This window comes from Sinocyclocheilus anshuiensis, unplaced genomic scaffold, assembly GCF_001515605.1.
Source record: "Sinocyclocheilus anshuiensis isolate Anshui unplaced genomic scaffold, SAMN03320099.WGS_v1.1 scaffold598, whole genome shotgun sequence".
NCBI classification, from domain to species: Eukaryota; Metazoa; Chordata; class Actinopteri; order Cypriniformes; family Cyprinidae; genus Sinocyclocheilus; species Sinocyclocheilus anshuiensis.
In genome coordinates, this window is record NW_015547660.1 from 533081 (window position 1) to 552012 (window position 18932).

At 36.7% G+C, this 18932-nt stretch overlaps 1 protein-coding gene across 1 annotated transcript in view; it reads left to right on the forward strand.

The window, feature by feature from the left end:
* Positions 1 to 4529, forward strand: part of ift43 (intraflagellar transport 43 homolog (Chlamydomonas)) — a 39856-nt gene extending 35327 nt beyond the window's left edge. Inside the window, exons 5-8 of the mRNA XM_016504494.1 lie at positions 1503 to 1575; positions 2131 to 2206; positions 2425 to 2487; positions 3914 to 4529. Coding sequence (XP_016359980.1) covers positions 1503 to 1575; positions 2131 to 2206; positions 2425 to 2487; positions 3914 to 4024 — 323 coding nt within the window. The 3' untranslated portion in view covers positions 4025 to 4529. The remainder of the gene's footprint in view (positions 1 to 1502; positions 1576 to 2130; positions 2207 to 2424; positions 2488 to 3913) is intronic.
* The last annotated feature ends 14403 nt before the right edge of the window (positions 4530 to 18932 follow it).

Consider the following 18932-nt stretch of genomic DNA (forward strand, 5'->3'; position numbering starts at 1 on the left):
CAGATAAATGGAAACCTCCTGGTCTTCTTTGATCTCACGAGGCCTCCAGCGCGCTTCCCACGCTTCTTTCGGCGTTTCCTCCACAGGCACAAGCATCCAGGCAGGTAACACACCTTCCTCAGCGCAACTGGCACAGACGCATACCGTGCATACGGAAGGCAGTCTTCTCTGGTATCGCGAAACAGACAATCAGACACCGCCGACCGAATATTTAGAAAAGTTAAGCGATCGTACACCAGAGTGGAGCAAACAGAGCGCGTAATAAAACAAACAAGGAAACAAAATACTAAAACAGGTAAAAACAGACTGTGACGGCACGCCGGCAAATCTCAATGCAACCAAATACAGAAAACGCTGCAAATACTCTCAACACAACCAAATACAGAAAATGCTGCAAATACTCACAACGCAACCAAATACTGAAAAATCTCAATGCAACCAAATACAGAAAAAACTGCAAATACTCACAACGCAACCAAATACAGAAAACGTTGCAAATACTCACAATGCAACCAAATACAGAAAACGCTGCAAATACTCTCAACGCAACCAAATACAGAAAACGCTGCAAATACTTACAACGCCGCTGCAAATACTCACAATGCAACCAAATACAGAAAACGCTGCAAATACTCACAACGCAACCAAATACAGAAAACGCTGCAAATACTCACAATGCCATCAAATACAGAAAACGCTGCAAATACTCTCAACGCAACCAAATACTGAAAACACTGCAAATACCCACAATGCAACCAAATACAGAAAACGCTGCAAATACTTACAACGCAACCAAATACAGAAAACACTGCAAATACCCACAATGCAACCAAATACAGAAAACGTTGTAAATACTCTCAATGCAACCAAATACAGAAACACGCTGCAAATACTCACGACTAGTGCTGTCAAACGATTAATCGCGATTAATTGCATCCAAAATAAAAGTTATTGTTTACATAATATATGTGTGTGTACTGTGTATATTTATTATGTATATATAAATACACACACATACAGCATATATTATACATTATTATATTATACATACATGCATGTATGTGTATTTATATACATAATAAATATACACAGTACACACACATATATTATGTAAACAAAAACTTTTATTTCGGATGCGATTAATCGCGAGTAATCATTTGACAGCACTACTCACAACGCAACCAAATACAACACAACCATATACAGAAAACTCTGCAAATACTCACAATACAACCAAATACAGAAACACATTGCAAATACAAAAAAAAGTATACAATAAATGCTGCAAATACTCACAACACAACCAAATACATTTGCAGCATGTGTTGTAAAAGTGATGGGTTTTCTTAATTTGCTGGTGTTTTTTCAATTTGAATGTGTTTTCAAGTTGCAGCGCGTCAAGCTCTCTTGGCCACCATAATATTATAGGTAGTTGTATGAAATGTCTTGTATTTTCTACTGAACTATTAACAAAATTAACACATTTCACCTGCATTTTCTAGACATCCCAGTGATTCCAGACCTGGAGGAGGTTCAAGAGGAAGACCTCACCATGCAGATCGCTGCTCCACCCAGGTATCCTTTGGTCCAAACAATAATCATCATCAAGAAAACAAATTCTCATATGCTTCAAGATCTGCTGGATCTTGCTGAGAAACTTAGTTAAGTTAGTTAAACTGTCTATATGCTTCTGGCTTAAAAGACACTTTGGTACTTAATAAAGGGACTTTCTTTCCATTAACATTCCTGCTGTATTATATTGTATTGTCTACCCACATACAACATTAATAAAACAGCTGGTCTTCAATAGTTATTGCTTTATATTTGCACTAAACTTGTTTAATTAGTGTCCTAACACAAGCCTGTGCACACATATCTGCCAAAAACACTTGGATATGTGCAAACTGTTTTCTCGTGAATAATGGGTTTAACAATCAGTGTTCATGTCTATGGTTTGTCATAATATTTTGTCAAAGTTTGAATTCATTCTTAATTGGATTGATGGAGCTGAAGCGTCTTAGAATTTCATCCAGTCGTCTATCGGCATTTTAAAAGGAGGATGAAATAGTCTTTAGACGCCTTTGAGATGCTAAAAACAGACACGTGTTTATGGATCTCTCTTGTCTGCAGTATCCAGGTGAACAGAGTTATGACCTACAGAGACCTGGACAACGACCTCATGAAGTACTCGGCTTTTCAGACCCTGGTGAGACACTCACCCATCATTACCCATCATCCCTTAACAACAAACACTGCTGCTTTGTGTAAATCAAGTATGTTGTAAGGAGCATAAAGTTACTGCCTAATTCATCCTTCACGTCCTACAGTATCTGTTTTTTGGAATACCCTGGCATTATATTGCAATGCTTCAGTATTTTCAGTAATGGCTTGGCTAATGTTTTGTCTGTACTGAATGTTTCTCAGGATGGAGAGATTGACCTGAAGCTGCTCACGAAGGTTTTAGCCCCGGAGCAGGAGGTGAGAGAGGTGAGCGCTGCCAGTAAATATAGTCTCTCTGGCTCTTTCTAGGCCGTGTAAGAGGGTCAGACAACAGATTTATGAAGTCACCAGCAGCATTCTTCATCTCATACTGTCCCACAATGTGTTACAGGACAGTTCACCCAGATATGAGTGCTCTGTCTTCATTTACTCGCCCTCATGTCATTCCAAACTCATATGACTTTATTCTGTGGAGCACAAAAGAAGATATTTTGAAGAACCTTCACTCTTCTATATAGAATGACAGTCCAAAATAATAATAATAATAATAATAATAAAAGCACCATAAAAGTGCATATGATTCATGTAAACATGATTAATAAAAATAAAAAGTACATTTTTTTGTGAAATTATCCATATCCAGATATTAAATAATGAATACATAATTCATTATTTAATATCTCTCTGTATGGTGTTTTAATTGTCATATCTAGAGCTAAAGAATCTGATGATATTTAGTATACGTCTTGTATCTTATGTATTTGTTTTAAATGGATTTTAAATGGTTAAAAGAGAAATCATCATTTTAACCAATAGACTCAAAATAAAAACTGTGAAAACATGTTTGACCCAGTATTGTAAAACATTTTTAACTAAAACTGCAACTATTAAATGCCATTTTCCATAATTTAAATAGAGTTGAAATAGAACAAAATATAAAAAAAATAATTGTTGTTACTGAAAAAAATTTGATTTTTTAAAATAATAGTGAATAATTAACATAAATGACAAAAGCACATTACAAAAATACTCAAACTTTACAGTTAAAATAGCGTTTATAAAATAAAAATAATAAAAAATAAATAGAGTAAAAATACAAGCAGTAATAAAAGCTATAATAAAAATTCAAAAAGTTATAATAGTGTGTGTGTTTGTATTTATATATAAAATACTAAAATAACGCAATAACACTGCTTTACACCGTTTTTCACTGTAAATCAATACAGTGTGAACATTTTTAAGTGATGACAAATTAATAGTTTTGAATCAAATTAGTTTGAATGTCAAAGATATTTTGAAGAACGCTCTCTCTTTTATATACATTTATAATACTTATTTAAGACCGAAATGATTAATCAAAATATATATATAAAAAAAAAAAAGCACTATAGAAGTACATATGCGTACTATATTCTAAGTGTGAGGAAGGGATATATGGCACACGAGTCATAAAATCTACTTTATTCCTACATTTTTCAATCATTTTGGAGCTCGACAGACATGCTAATTATGAACTGTGTGGAAATAAGATACATAAAGATTTGTCAGAAAATCTCCTTTTGTGTTCCTCGACATGAGTGTAAGTGAATGAGGACAGAAGCTTCGTGTTGAGGTGAACTGTTGCTTTAAATGCACTGTATTTCTCCTGCTCTCTCTGTGAAGCTGCTGTGATGGTTTGGTGGTGTCTGTGCAGGAGGACGTGGGCTGGGATTGGGATCATCTGTTCACCGAGGTCTCCTCTGAACTCCAGATGGAATGGGATCAAGGAGAGCGGGAAGATCAGTCTCCACTTCCTGTGGCCTGAGGATGGATTTACACCTCATGTGCTCAGATAGGAAAATATTGTTCATATTGAATGTGTTACTTGACGTGTCATTGCTTACGCTCTGTGTGTTTCTCATTAAGGTTAACCTTGCAAACCCAGAAACATTACTTTTCTTAACTGGATCAATCTGGAGACATTTGTCACCAAAATCCAAGGTTAATGAGCGGGGAAACTAAAATCCAGTTGATTGAGTTAAAATGAACTTTGCACATCCGAGCAAGCCGGCCTTATCGTTATTGACCACAGCATCGACCATCTGAGCTCGTCCTGTTCTCATGAGCTTCATTCCTGCGTTTCTATCACACCGTGTGGATTAACGTGATAACCTGCTTCATTTAAGCCAGAATATCAAATATATGTGTTTAAATGTCACTATTTGAAAAATGCACGTCTCATGAAATCATTCATAATCAGTAGTTAAAACTGAAATGTTTCATTATTATTTTTTTGATGATAATCAGTATGTATCTTGTATACTATGTATTTGTTTTTACAGTTTTTCTCAATCGATTTGACACTTTTCTCCAATGCAGTGGACTTGTTCTCAAAACATTTAACATATTTAATCACAAAATGAACCACTGCGATTTTTTTTCTAGTAATGCAATTATTAAAATTAAATATTAACATCAAATCTATAGGTGTGTTATCTATTGATTATAAAACACATTCAGCTGTAGATGCACAAATATGCTAATGAAAATACATGTTTATTGCAATTCTTCAACAGGGAGTTTTGTTTTATATATATTGTGTATATCTAAACGAAATAAAAATTGTTATCCAGCACCTGCTATCACCCATGAGAAAAAACGAATTATCCCTTTAAACTTAAAATCTGTTTGTGCCACCTTTAGCAGCAAGAACCGCAAACTAACTTTTCTGATAACTATAGATCAATTTTTTACAGCACCGTGGTGGATATACAGTATATATATATATAAATTAAAGCAAAATAGAAATATTAAGAAAACTAATGCAAAAGCACGTAAAATTGCTAAAACTTAAACTATGATAAAAAATAAAAGATAATTTAATAGTATAATAGTTTATAAATAATACTAAAATAACACATTTTGTCACTATAAATGAACACAGTGTGAACACTTTTAATGTTTTGAAAAAGTTTTTATGTTTTAATAATGACAGATGAATAGCTTAATCATAAATCATTATGGGAGAAAAAAAAAAACTTATTTGAGCGAGTTGCCAAGGCAACATCTCTCATTTTTGTTTAAAGTTGAAATACTAAAACAAGTAAACCTAAATATAGAAAAACTACTTAAAGGTGACATATTATGCCCCTTTTTACAATATGTAATATAAGTCTCTGGTGTCCCCACAATGTGTCTGTGAAGTTTCAGCTCAAAATACTCCACAGATCATTTATTATATCATTTTGAAAAAAAAATGCCTATTTTGAGTGGAAGCAGAAACGCTGTTTTTCGAGCCTGTCTCTTGCTCAGCTCACTATACAGATCATTTATTATATCATTTTGAAAAAAAAATGCCTATTTTGAGTGGAAGCAGAAACGCTGTTTTTCGAGCCTGTCTCTTTAAATGCAAATGAGCTGCTGCTCCCCGCCCCCTTTTCCAGAATAGAGCTGTGCCTTTGCAGCTTGGACCTGCTAAAAAAATCTGTTTTGGTTCTGATTATCATGTTTATCACGCTGAAATCATGCGTTTTAAACCATACGAGTTTAAACTTCTGCTATAAGGTTTTCTGAGCGCACACAGCCGAAGCACACGCACAGAAAGCGGCTGTCACAGCATGCGAGCACTAAACTAAGTTCTCATTCACACACAAGTTTACGTTAAAAACACACGAGTTACTTTTACGTTTCCTTGGTTGGTAGATGCACCTGATTATAGCACTTAAAACCTGGAAAAGGCAGATTTTCATGATATGTCACCTTTAAATAAAAAAAAATACGTACATGACAAAAACAACAAAATTGCTAAAACTTTAATTAAAATGTAAACAAAGTATAAAATTGTATTCTTTTTCCAAATATACTATAATAATATATCAAAGGGTAACACTTTATTTTGATAGCCCACTTTAGGCATTCTACTAACAGTAAGTAACTTTGCAACTACGTGTCAACTAGCAGTCATTAGAGTATTAGTAGACTGTCTGCTTAATATCTTCTAACACTTTATTTTGATGGGTCAACAACATACTGACTATGAGAAACTTTGCAAGTATATGTCAACTTATTCTACTAACCCTAAACCTACCCTAACAGTCTACTCTGAGAGTTAGTAGACGTGTGGTTGCAAACTAATGAGAATTAGTTGACATGTAGGTGCAAAGTTACTTGTAGTTAGTAGAATGTCTAAAGTTGACTATCAAAATAAAGTGTAACCTATCAAAGATACTAAACTAACACTGGCTCAAGGTCTAGCACAACTTTCAAGCGTGATGCAAGACGTTTCTCAAGAACCTGTGATGTACATGAATACATCCGCACACACAGAAACACAGTCTTGCTGTACTTTGTCTCTGTCTCTCTCCTCACATGAGCTTTTTTGGGCTCTTTTAATTAATTCTGCCCATATGCCCCGAGCAGCTGCCGCGATGCCCCTTCCTCCCCGCCCCCCCCGCCGAGCTGTGAAGTGCCCATCCATGTACAGACAACCTCTAGCTGTCTCTCTCAGGGATGCCAGCGCCTGGCACCGCGCTCACAGCCAGTTTAGGAGGCGGCCGCTCAGATTAAAGCCCTGTGATAGCGGGTAACTGACCCGCCTCAACCAAACGCTCCCATAACCGACCCGATTAGGTGACAGCGAGAGAGAGAGACTGAGTCCAGCTCCTCAAAGTCACCTCTCTCTTTTCTCTCTCTGTCGTTTTATCTCTCTCCATCTTGCTTTCTGTGCAGCTCCACTGTACTGCGTCTCTCCTCAAGATTATAGCTTATTATAGAGATACAGCACCAAAATATGACCCTTCTGTCATCAGTTACTACCCTCATGTTGTTCTAAACCTGTGTGACTTTTAACCCTATGAATGCTACTGTAACATATTTAATACTCAAATTTCTAAGGCCTCAACTTGATAAAAACTTTGCTGTTAAGCCTATTTCACACTCAATCTGCTCCAGGTCTTCTATCGTCTGTTTGATAGTTTAGAGTTGCAGTAAAAGCTCTTTTAGTGTAATTGTAGAAACGTCCAGCTTCAGCTGCTGCTTCTCGTGTCAAATCTTGACTGGTTTTGATCAAGTAAGCGTCAGAATAACTGCAGTAATATCTCCAGATGACCACTTACTGGACTGCAGCAGCTCAGCTTTACTTGATTCTCCATCAATCATGTTTTAGAGTCTCAAATCTGATCCTCAGGATCTTTTGAGGAGCGTTTGTTTCCAGAAGCTTTACTTTCACTGTTCCTCAGCGGAGGAATGATCTTCACAAGCCTCCAGAACATCTCACATCTTCTGAGGAGCCTTTATTTCTTCAGCTCTCAATCACTGCATTATATGTTTGGAGCATTTCAATCTCATCTTACTGAGACAGATTACTGCAGATATAGAGCGACCACTGATATTTAGATCTCTTTATGTAAGTATCTGCTGTACTGTTATAAAGATCTCATTGATTTACATTACAAGCATCAGAATTTGATCATATACTGTAAATATCAACATCTGCACCAAATGGCATATTTTTCTCAGTTTGAGCCTCTGAATAAAATTGAGCTGTTTTTTCTTCATATTCTCACTATATCTGACTATATGAGCCATAAAAGGCTGATGGATCAAATATGATACTCCACAAAAACATGTATGCAAACTTGCAACTTTGTAAAAACGCATGATTGAGATTTGAGAACAATGCCAGGGAAGACAATTATTGACAGTGAGGATAAACATACATTTTAGTCTGTTTCTCCCAAAAAGCTCTATGAAATATTGTGATGATACTGCTGATAGAATTTTTTATTTTTAGAACTATTTCTTTAAGACAAGTGATTGTATCATGCAAGAGAACTACATTAGATAAACTACAGTACTGTTCAAAAGTTTGTAGTCAAAATATTTTGTCTCTTCTGCTCACGAAGACTTCATGCCAAAAAAATGTACCATTTCAAATAGTTGTTCTCTATATATTGTATAATGTAATTTATTGCTGTGATCATTACTCCAGTCTTCAGTGTCACATGATCTTCAGAAATCATTCTAATATGCTGATTTGCTGCTCAAGAAACATTTCTGATTATTATCAATGTTGAAAACAGTTGTGCCGCCCAATATTTTTGTGGATACCGTGATTCATTTTATTTTTCAGGATTCACAGATGAACAGAAAGTTCAAAAGAACAGCGTTTATTTGAAATAGAAATCTTTTGTAACATTATAAATGTCTTTACTGTCACTTCTGATTAATTTAATGCATACTTGATGAAAAAGAAAAGAAAACTCTTGACCTATTAATCGGAAGTTGGTCTTTTCCTCATATCTCTCATTCTCATAGCTAGTAAAACAAACCAGGGGAAGTCATACATTTTTATTAAAAATGCCCTCTGGCCCCACGGGTCTGGATTCATGTATTTGGATAGAGTCGGATGCTTAATTGTCGTTCAGAATGGAGATAATTGGCTTTGGTGCCGTTCTAATATGTTTGGGTGGTGACAGAAGCTCCTCCATCTTATCTGCTCTCAGTATCGCCCATCCATACGGCCCAGGGCAATATACAGCCGTGTAATTAAAGTGTAAGAAAATGTGCAGATTGAGAGATATGGGAGAGTGAGGGGTGCGGACAGACGTGACCAAGCGTGGAAGTCACGGGATGTTATGAGCACATGCTTATACCTGCCCGACCGCGTGCCGGGCCTCGGGTCCCAACCTCTTATCAGGGGCCGTATTGTTTGATTCGTCACTGGCTTTGGCTACAAGGAAGCACATGACTTCATATGTGTGTAGATACATCACGGGCATTAATGCACTGAGACTCGTATCATGAGGAATCAAACTGACCTTGATCTTTAGAGATAATACAGACATTCATTATGGAAACATAATGATAACATAATAAATACAAAAAGTAAAAAATGATGACATAGTATGTCACAATTATGAGATAAAAAGTTTAAATTATGACAGAATAAAGACTAGATGTCATAATAAAGACTAAAGACTAAAAATCAAAATTATACGATTATCTGACAAAAAGTCACAAATACTAAGTCGTAATTGTGAAAAAGTTCTATCCATCCCATCTCCAACTCGCTTATACTCTGTAGGGTCGTGAGGAGATTATGAAATAAAAAGTCATAACTATGAGATAAAAAGACATTTCAAGATAACTCTGGTCGTATTGACCAGAGTAATGTAAACCTAACATTACCGGGAACAAGAATCTTTAGGCTCATAGTGAACATGTCTGTCAGGCTCCAAATAAACACCAATCAGCTTCTAGGTGCACAACTATCTGTTTCGTCATTTGTCTTTTGATCTTGATTGAATTCATGAGTTTTTGTTGTATGTGAATTTGGTGCACGTGTGTTTGTGTGTGCATTTCACATTGAGCATGAAATACCGCCGGTGCATTTGTCATGTATTTTATTATTTGACCCTCACTCCTCTCTCTACCGGACATGTGGCCCCTTTCATTTTTCACATGACTGCTTTTCTTATCACGCCGGCGCTCGCTGCCGCTCCTGCCTCTGATTCTCAGGCAATAAAACACAAAACATTCTGTAAAACATGGAGCCATGAGAAATTATGATAATAACTCAAGAGCTGAGGTGAGCTGGGTGTGGGGATCTGGGGTCTGCGGAGGGACGGGTCAAGGTGGTCTCCAGCGCGCTGCCCTCCTATAAACCCTCTCCATCACTGAAGTCGTTCGGCCGCGACCGAGCGCGCAGGGCGGACCGTCTGTCCCACCGCTGGTGGCAATAAAGCGGGATGGATAGGAGATGGCGTCTGCATGTGAGAGCATGTGGAGGTCAGGGCCGCGCTTGGCCATATGCTTGACGTGGATGCATAAAAAGTTGCAAAGCGATGCGAGTCAAGAGATCAGAGCGCCATCATCTGCAAGTCATATCGGATGAGAACCTGATATACAGTGAAGCTACACAGTATCTGGGCCAGAAACATACTTCATGCAAAAAGTAGGGCTGTCAAGCAATTACAATTTTTAAATCTGATTAATTACATAATTTGCCAGTTAATTAATCACAAATTAATCGCGAATTTTTTTTTTCCAAAAAAGATCATTTGAAGTCATTATTGTGTTAAATGAGAACAGTATTGAATAGACATGGCAAAAAAAGTAGTTTTAAAATATTTTGATTCAACATAGAATTTGTTGCACAAATATTTAAGGCTACAATGTGGCTGTGACATTGTTTTCAGAAGCTGCATTTGAAGTGGAATTTAGGTTGGTATTTACACAGACTGTTCAGAGGTGACATGAATGCATTTATACTGCAATTACAATTGCATAAATAATGCTATGACATTAATGGTCTAAATATGAAACTAAATCCAAGTTGCTGTCTTAATGAGTGAGTCATTCGGTCATCATTCAACCGATTCAAATTCAAACGGCGAATTCACTTAGAAACAAAGCAAGCGACTGTTTTTATGAACTATATCATTGACCCACTTGATTCACTCAAAAAACATGGATTCATTCAGTAGCGAATCACTGCTGGGTTGATCAGAATCACAAAAGTTCTGCTGTGGCTTTGATTGGAGCAATTTTCATCTGTGAAACGGAGCACAAATCATGCAGATATTCAGGAAAACAGCACTCTTGCTGGTATTTCTACAAAACTGATATTACATACCAATTACATGTTTCACGGCAAAGTGAGAGGCGCTAAAAAGCGTGATCAATATGTGACCATGGACATTTTTATTACATTGGTTCATAATTCAAATGTCCGAGGAGTGTCGCTACAAGGTAATGCCCGATAGTGTTAACGAATGCAAAAGTGATAGAAAAACACACCCGCTGATGCAGCCGTGCTATATAACTTCCTTCTATGCGGATTTGAGATGTTTTGTCAAACTAGTTTTGTCGATTTGTACCAGAGCGCTTTACAAGTACAACACCATATTGCGTTGGCTACCAAGAAAATCCATACACGTGAAGCTGTATATGTGACGCTAATGTTCAGTAGTATCAGTTTTCAAATCTCACAGCATGTTAAAATTGTTTTAAAGTGCAAAGAATTGTGCGAAAATTAGGCTTTCTTAATCGAAACCGACCCTGTAAGCAAACGTTGTGGGAGTTTTACTGCCTCTAGTGTTCATTTCAACTGGAAACTGCAGCGATTCTTACATATAGGTATGCTTTTTCAATTTTGGAGAAATGTAGGTAGGGGCATGTATTTCCAATCAGCCTGAGTAGCATTATACACACTTTACACCTGTTCTTGCATTACTTTCCATTTCATCACTAAGCCCTCTTATTTTTCAACCACCTGTTTTTACCCTCCAATCAATTCCTGATGAATGCAATCAAGTTCTGTCTTGGATTCAGGTTGACTTTAAAATAAATGACACTTGCTTTGATTTCCTTGATGTAATGCAATGGCATACTGAGGATTCGAAGCGTGACAAATACTGTCTCGTGGCTGCAGTATAATAAACACTCATATAACAGTGCAGTGCCCCAGCGTCCGACAGGGTCTGAGAGCTGTGACTGGCGTTCTGTCCGATATCAGAAAGCGGGGCCGGTATGAAGCGAAGCGTGAGGTTGATCACACACCTGCTGCAGTTCAGCTTCCTTTGGCATCTGCGGCCACTGCCATTCTCCTTCCTGTGTGTCAAGCCTCTCCTCCTTCCTGGCTTCCGGGGTCGGCCGCTCCATCTGTCCAGAGCCGGCGGGGGTCCGGGCAGCCCTACAGAGGCGTGCTGAGAGGGTCCCGGACCCTTGTGGTGAGTCTGCCGGGGTCTCTCTGTGTTCCTCTAAATCCAAACACTTCCATCGCGAGATTCCTGTGCCAGCTGGCCGGACTCACCTCCTAAAACCAGCGAGGTAACGTCCACCTCCACGTCTGCTGCTGTCGCTCTTCTTACTGACTATCCTTCAAAACTCACCAATACCTAACCAAGCACTTCCTTTTGTTTGAGTGACTTCATCAGGTTAATACATGTTTGGGTTTCAAATGAAGTGCCAAGGGATTGTAATTTTATTGAATTATTATTTTTTTTTTTTTAGTTTTGTGTGGGAGAATGCTGTTGACAATAGTAGTTCTCCTGCAATAAGCCATAATCCCTCACACAACCACGTTTTTATGACACATGATGGAAATAGTGTTCATTTTCTTCACATTAACATTGAGTTAATGTATATAAGCCCATTTATTTATTCATTTCCATCACATAAGAAAAAAATGAGTGAATCAAAAAATTCTAAAGTTTGAGATAAAATGTCATAGACAAAAAGTTGAAATTATTCAAAGCCAATTTCCACCAAATTAGAAAAACAAAACGTGGTTTGGGAGTAAATCATAAAATTTGAAATTGAGATAAAGTGTCATAATTATGACATAAAAGTCAAAATTATAACAAAGTTGAAATTATGAGATAAAGTCGTAATTATGACAAGGTTAAAATTTTGAAATACAAAGTCATGATTATGAGATAAAAAGTAAACAAGTATAAAAAAATCTGAATTATGAGATTAAAAGTTCATAATTAAGACAAGTTTGAAATCATGGCAAAAAATGAAAATGATGTGATCAAACGTCAGTAATGACAGTTGAAATTATGACATACTAAATCAGAATTCTGAGATAAATTGAAATTATGACAGTCAAAATAATTAGGTAAAAGTGACGTCAAAATTATGAGATTGCCTCAAAAAAGTCATAATAGAAAGTCACAATTAATACTAAATCTTAATTATGAGAAAAAGTTGAAATAATGAGATGTTATAAAAAAAGATTTTTTTATGTTATAAAAAAAGTGAAAAATAAGTAATGAAAAATAGAAATGAGCTAAAATGTCATATGTAATAATATGTAATGTAATAATTATTATATGACAAACATTTGAAATATTAATGTCATTATTTTGACTTTTTAAACTTTTTTTTTTTTTTCAATGTTCCAATATTCCTGTCATGTTCTGTCTGTCTGTGCTTGTTTTGTGGACTTTTAGTTTGTCTTTTTGTCTAGTTCCTCTTTCTTGTTCCCTTGTTATAAATGACTCCTGTTACTTTGTAAGGCACATAAATGAACATTTGCGGATAATAGTTTTAGAATCTGCCATTTAAAACCCCATGTTTGGACAATATCATCTCTTGACAGCTCAACAGTTCTTTACACAGAAATTGAGACAGACTGTTCTACTGTATTGTGATGTGTTCCTGAACAAGAAAAATAAACAGCTAAACTTTTTTTATCCATCGGTTGCTGGCTGCACTTGTGTGTGAATAAAGACAGGAGATAAACAGGAGAGAGGCTGCTGGGATCCGTTTGGACACACAGTCAGTCAGTCAGTCAGTCAGTCAGAAGTAGAGCAATATTAACGGCTGAGCTGAGGTTTCTGAATAGGTTTGTTGGCAGACACTCGTCTGGTTCTGACTGTGTTTGGGAGGTCATTCCATTATTGGACGGCAATGACAGAAGCTCTTGGATCTGGACTGGTGAGCTGCTTGCATTTGGACAGTAAACTGAGCTGGATGGAGGCTCCAAGCTGCCCACAGCAACTGGGCTCAGCTTCTCCACTGCACTTCCACTTATATTAGCAATATTTACATGATTACAACATGGACATTAAGAATACTGGATAGAAGCTTTGTAATATATATTTCAATACACACAGAATATTGGATCCATAGCCTTGTGGACAGAACTCGGACATGTCTGCTCAGGATGTTCTCTCCCATTCTCAACAGTATTGTCTTATATAAAGGCATAAAACTAAATACCATCAACATCTAATATAATGTAATACAATTGTATAAATATTAATACATACTATAGGATTATAAACATTAATTTATTAAATGTTATTTTCACTACTATTTCATTTAAAAGTACAGCATACTTTTTTTTTTTTAAAGAAACCTTCTGGGTATTCCATAAAATGAAGAAAGGAAATAAATATTATATCAATATTAATATAAAGGTTTTTTTTTTCACTACACTTTATTTAAATGTACAGAGAACTTTTATTTGTTTTACCAAAACCTTCCAGGTATTCAAAATATTTCAAGAAGATTAGTGATGTTCTAAACTAGGGCTGGACGATATTCACAATGATTTGGTTAATATTATGGCATTAAAATATGAATAAATATGAATTTAATGTGCTTTTGATTTATTTTAACCTTATTTTATTTTTTACTCTCATTGTATGAATCACCCTTTCAAGTCATATCAGAGCAAATATATAATTATTGAGGTGCAATATTTAATCACAACAAAAGGCAACATTTTTCCCCTAATCCCATCCTGCTAACAATCATCCTCATGAGTCTCTCTCTGAGAGCGGCTTCATCTCTGTCTGGACCCTCAGTGCTTCGGTGGTCTCACACTGTGTTCGGACAGCAGGGCTCCGTCCATTGAGTTAACATGAAGACAGTGAGCTCTCGGGCTTCGACCTCCTGCTCAGAGCACAAAGACGGACGCTCTTCCCTCAAATCAGATGAAGCTCCACGTGTGTAGATTGCACTGAGCTGTCTGTGACACTGTGCCCTGTATCTGCCCCCTCTGCAGCTCTGATTACTTTCATCACCCGCCTCTTGGGATTTTCATCACAGGCTCTGTTCCAAAACCTTGTGTGCTGCCTACATAGACAGCATTCTAAAGCATCGTATGCACACTTCCAAAGCTGTTCCAAAAGACAGGCAGCAACATTATCCTGTCTAATAAGATGCCTTAATTTGACTACATTTGAAAGCAACACTACATTCATGATTCGCTCTTAAGAATAAAGCTTCTTTATTGGCTTTGATGGTTCCAAGAAGAACCAAAGCATCCACGCAAGGTTCTTTAAAAGGTTCTTTAGATTTTGAAAATATTTTTCACGCTAACACAAAGAAAATGTTCTTTTAAGAACTGTTCACTGAAAGGTTCTTTCAGCGGGGAACCCAAAATGATTCCTCAATGGGATCACTGCCAAAAAAAAGCACAAAAAAGTACCTTTATTTTTAGGAGTGTTTGTGGAAAAGTCAGTTACTGTATAATGCATTGTGACAAACTCCATAAAAACCACTAAGTTTATTTTAAATGTTTAAAATCAGTCAATCAGAAAGTATCGAAATAGTTCAATGTTTTAAAATGTTATGCCTATTACAGTAATGCATTGAATAGCAACATGCAACAACTCATCAGTTGTGAATAAACTCAGTATTGGAACAGAATGAGCAGCAATCAGACTAGTTAATTATGCAGGTCATGAACAGAAACACAAAGGTCACAGTTTCCTGAGATTATCCGAATTGTATTTTAACTTCCTTTTTTTTTTTTTTAAACGGTAAAATACATTTGTCACGAGAACAATATAGCTACATGAGAGCATATTTATAACCTACATTTATTTATTTTGACTTGGGCTCATCTTATTGACATTACCAGCAAGGACGAATGTGTGAGATTTATTCCAGCATTCATGTCTGATCTCATCTCATGTCCGTCAACATCATCTGCTCGTCCAATCAAATTACTCCGATTTCTGGTTTCCTCGCTGTCTCTCTGCTTCGTCCCGAAAGTCAGTCTGCCTACAAAAACGTGCATTTGTATCAATGCAGAAATGAGGAGGATTGTAAATGATGGAGACGTTTGACGTGACATTGAGCTGCGAGAGTGCGCACAGGCTTCAGCCGACATCACTTACTATAATGCACTCGTTCTTTAGTCTCAAACTGAATGGGTTCTTAACCTTGAAAAGACAAGGGCAGCCGATCTGAATCATCCTGCAACGTCCACCAAACTGTATATCTCATTCAAAATGCTTCACACTTTAAGTTTTTTTCAAAAGTTGTTTTTACCCTCCCAAAGATGCATATTAGAACCTCAAAGGTACATATTAATACCTAAAGCGAACACATTAGCACCTAAATGGTACATATTAGTACGCTTTGAAAAGTGACAGCTTTTGTACCACTTTTCTGATAATGTGGGAGGAGGAAAAAAGGCTTTTAAATAAAAAGGAAGCCGTTTACCAAAGATGCAAAAATAAAAGCTATGAAAAATAAAAAGTTATCGAAGAAAGATACGCAAGAGAGAAAGTTGCGCGGAAAAGGCGAGCCACAGGAAGACGCGCGCCTCTGGAGTGATTTATTTGGCAAATCAGGACACAGTGAGCGCATTATGACGCTCTAATAGGAGAGAGTGTTTGGGGAGCCGCTAATTGGCTGTGATTGAGTTGCAGGCTGGGAGGGAGAGACCTGGGACGCGCGAGCGTCTGTCAGCCAATCATCCGCTAATCAGAGAGCTCAAATTAAAAGAGTGCGTGTTTGGAGTCGAGGACGGGATGATGGCGCAGAGCCGGAGTGATTGTGAACTTCACCAGTGCTCACAGTAATAGCTGAGTCCTGCATGCACCACACACTTTAATCATTCTGATACTCAGACACTGCACTGCAGCCTCATACATGTGTCTACTGATTCATTTAAACTGATTGCAAAACATGAAATTGCCCAAAACAGCCATAAGCACCATGGTATAACAACAATATATAAGAAAAGAGTGACTGCATCAGTGTGGATGTGTTTGTCAGATGCTGTCCAGTGCCCTGTAGTGAATGCTGTCCAGTAGGGGTCAGTGTTTCACCGCTCTGCCACACACACACACACACACACACACACACACAGATACCACAGTATTATTACCTTTCAAATGGAGTCTGTTCAATCTCTACCCAACGAAATAATTCATCACGACTGGCATAACTAAAAACAATTATATATTTATTTACTATGAACATTTTTCTACATTTTATGCGCTACCAAGCCTCACAAAAGAACTCCAATTAAATTTGAAACTGACTGTATATTCACTTATTCCTTAATGATTTTAAATTCTGCTTACAAACATAAAAACCATGCATGCGTGTGATAAGTGATATTTGATTCTATATGAATTTTTGCATTCATCTTTCAGCTGCAAATATCTGATGTTCCATATTTAAATGTGTAATAAACAGGAATATTTAAATATGCATATTTATTGACATGAATAAATAATATAAATTAAAAATAATACAAATATTCAACATAGAAAATGATTAGATCTTGATTAAAGCATTAAAGGAAATTTACAGAACAAATCGTTTAAACGGGCTGAAAAGATGACAGATATAGGTGTGTATTTGTATTTATTTAAACATTTTTGTTCATTATAATGATAATAAATTATATGTTTATTTGATGCATTCTCTATTCTTAATACAAGAAAAGTTCATTCAGTTGCATGTACAGAAATGAATGATTAAGTGCAAATCTAAATGTGTGTGATCTCCGTCTCACGCCGATTGTTTTCATGGTAAATGTTTCTTTTGTAAAGCTTGAGTGTTCAGTGGAGGAGTCTGAAGTGGCTTGGGCTCTAAATGGGATTAATTCTCAGAGAACGTCCTTTAGTCTTCCTCGTGTAATTTCATTTGTGGCTCCACACGGTGAATAACAAAACAGGGGCTCGCAAACCTTCAGCTCCATTACAAACACACCAGCCGTCTTTTCATCACCACAATGCAGTCCAAATCAAAGAAGTCTTTTTTCTCTCTAAAACATTATTCACTCGTTGTTATCAATATTTTATGGTAATCAAGTTTAAAATACCCTTAAAACAACAACAAAATGACCTGGGATGCACTATATTGTAACATGAAGACTTGATTTCATTTAAAAGCTTTTGTTTCATGGCACCGGCTGATGTGTTTATTTAGTTGTTTCTGTTTTATGCCACACAACAAAATAAACTTATATAAGTTGATCTCTTACACAGTTTTCCTCCCATGTTCTTGTTTTTGAGATGTTTTCTGGAAAAGGAAAGAGAAATAAGATATTTTACACTACAGACGGGAAAGTCTCCTGCACCGACTGAACTGTTGAATCAGAAAAACAAACAGCGGAGCCGAGAACACGTGAAGAAAGCGACTGGTGAAGCGCAGCTCTTCCTGAAGGTGTCACAGATGGGACGGGTTCTGCTGGGCGCTTGACGGGCCCCGGGCCCCTTCCCCCCCGTCCGACCCCCGTGGAGCCAAGCCCCCTGCCTGCTTTTTGATTTAATTAAAGGGAAGAGGGCGCATCAATTTCATTGGCGGTGCAGAGAGATGACAGCACACAAATTGAAAGAAAAGGAGGAGGAGGAGGCCAGCGCTCATCATTAACACTGAACACAATCCTGTGTGCCATGTAACAAGATTAGAAACATTATTATCATTCTCCCATACACACACACACACACACACACACAAACACTCACTCACACACACACACACACACACACACATGTAAGCAAATTCACTCAATTACAGATTCAAATTCAAAAAAGCAAATATGTAGTCTAGATAAAATGCGATGAAATTCTCTTCCAGATGTAAATGAAAGGCAAGATCAATAATCCAGGATAATGTATGTATGCAGCAAACACACACAGGTGTTTATATATATATATATACAATTAAATGTTTAGTGTTAAATGTTTTGAGAGCAAGTCCATTGCATTGGAGGAAAGTGTTAAATCGATTGAGAAAAACTGTAAAGTAAACTTAAACCAAGACTAAAACCATAAAAAATGTTGCTGTTGAAATAAAATACATTAACTAAAATAAAGTTTAAAAAAAACAGTTACCTGGTAAACATTTCCCATTTTAATTTAGTTCAACTAATGTACTAAGTCATGTATTAACACTGAGATCAAAATTAATAAAACAATATATAAATGTATTACTAAAACTTTAACCAAAATGAAAATAAAAAATATAAA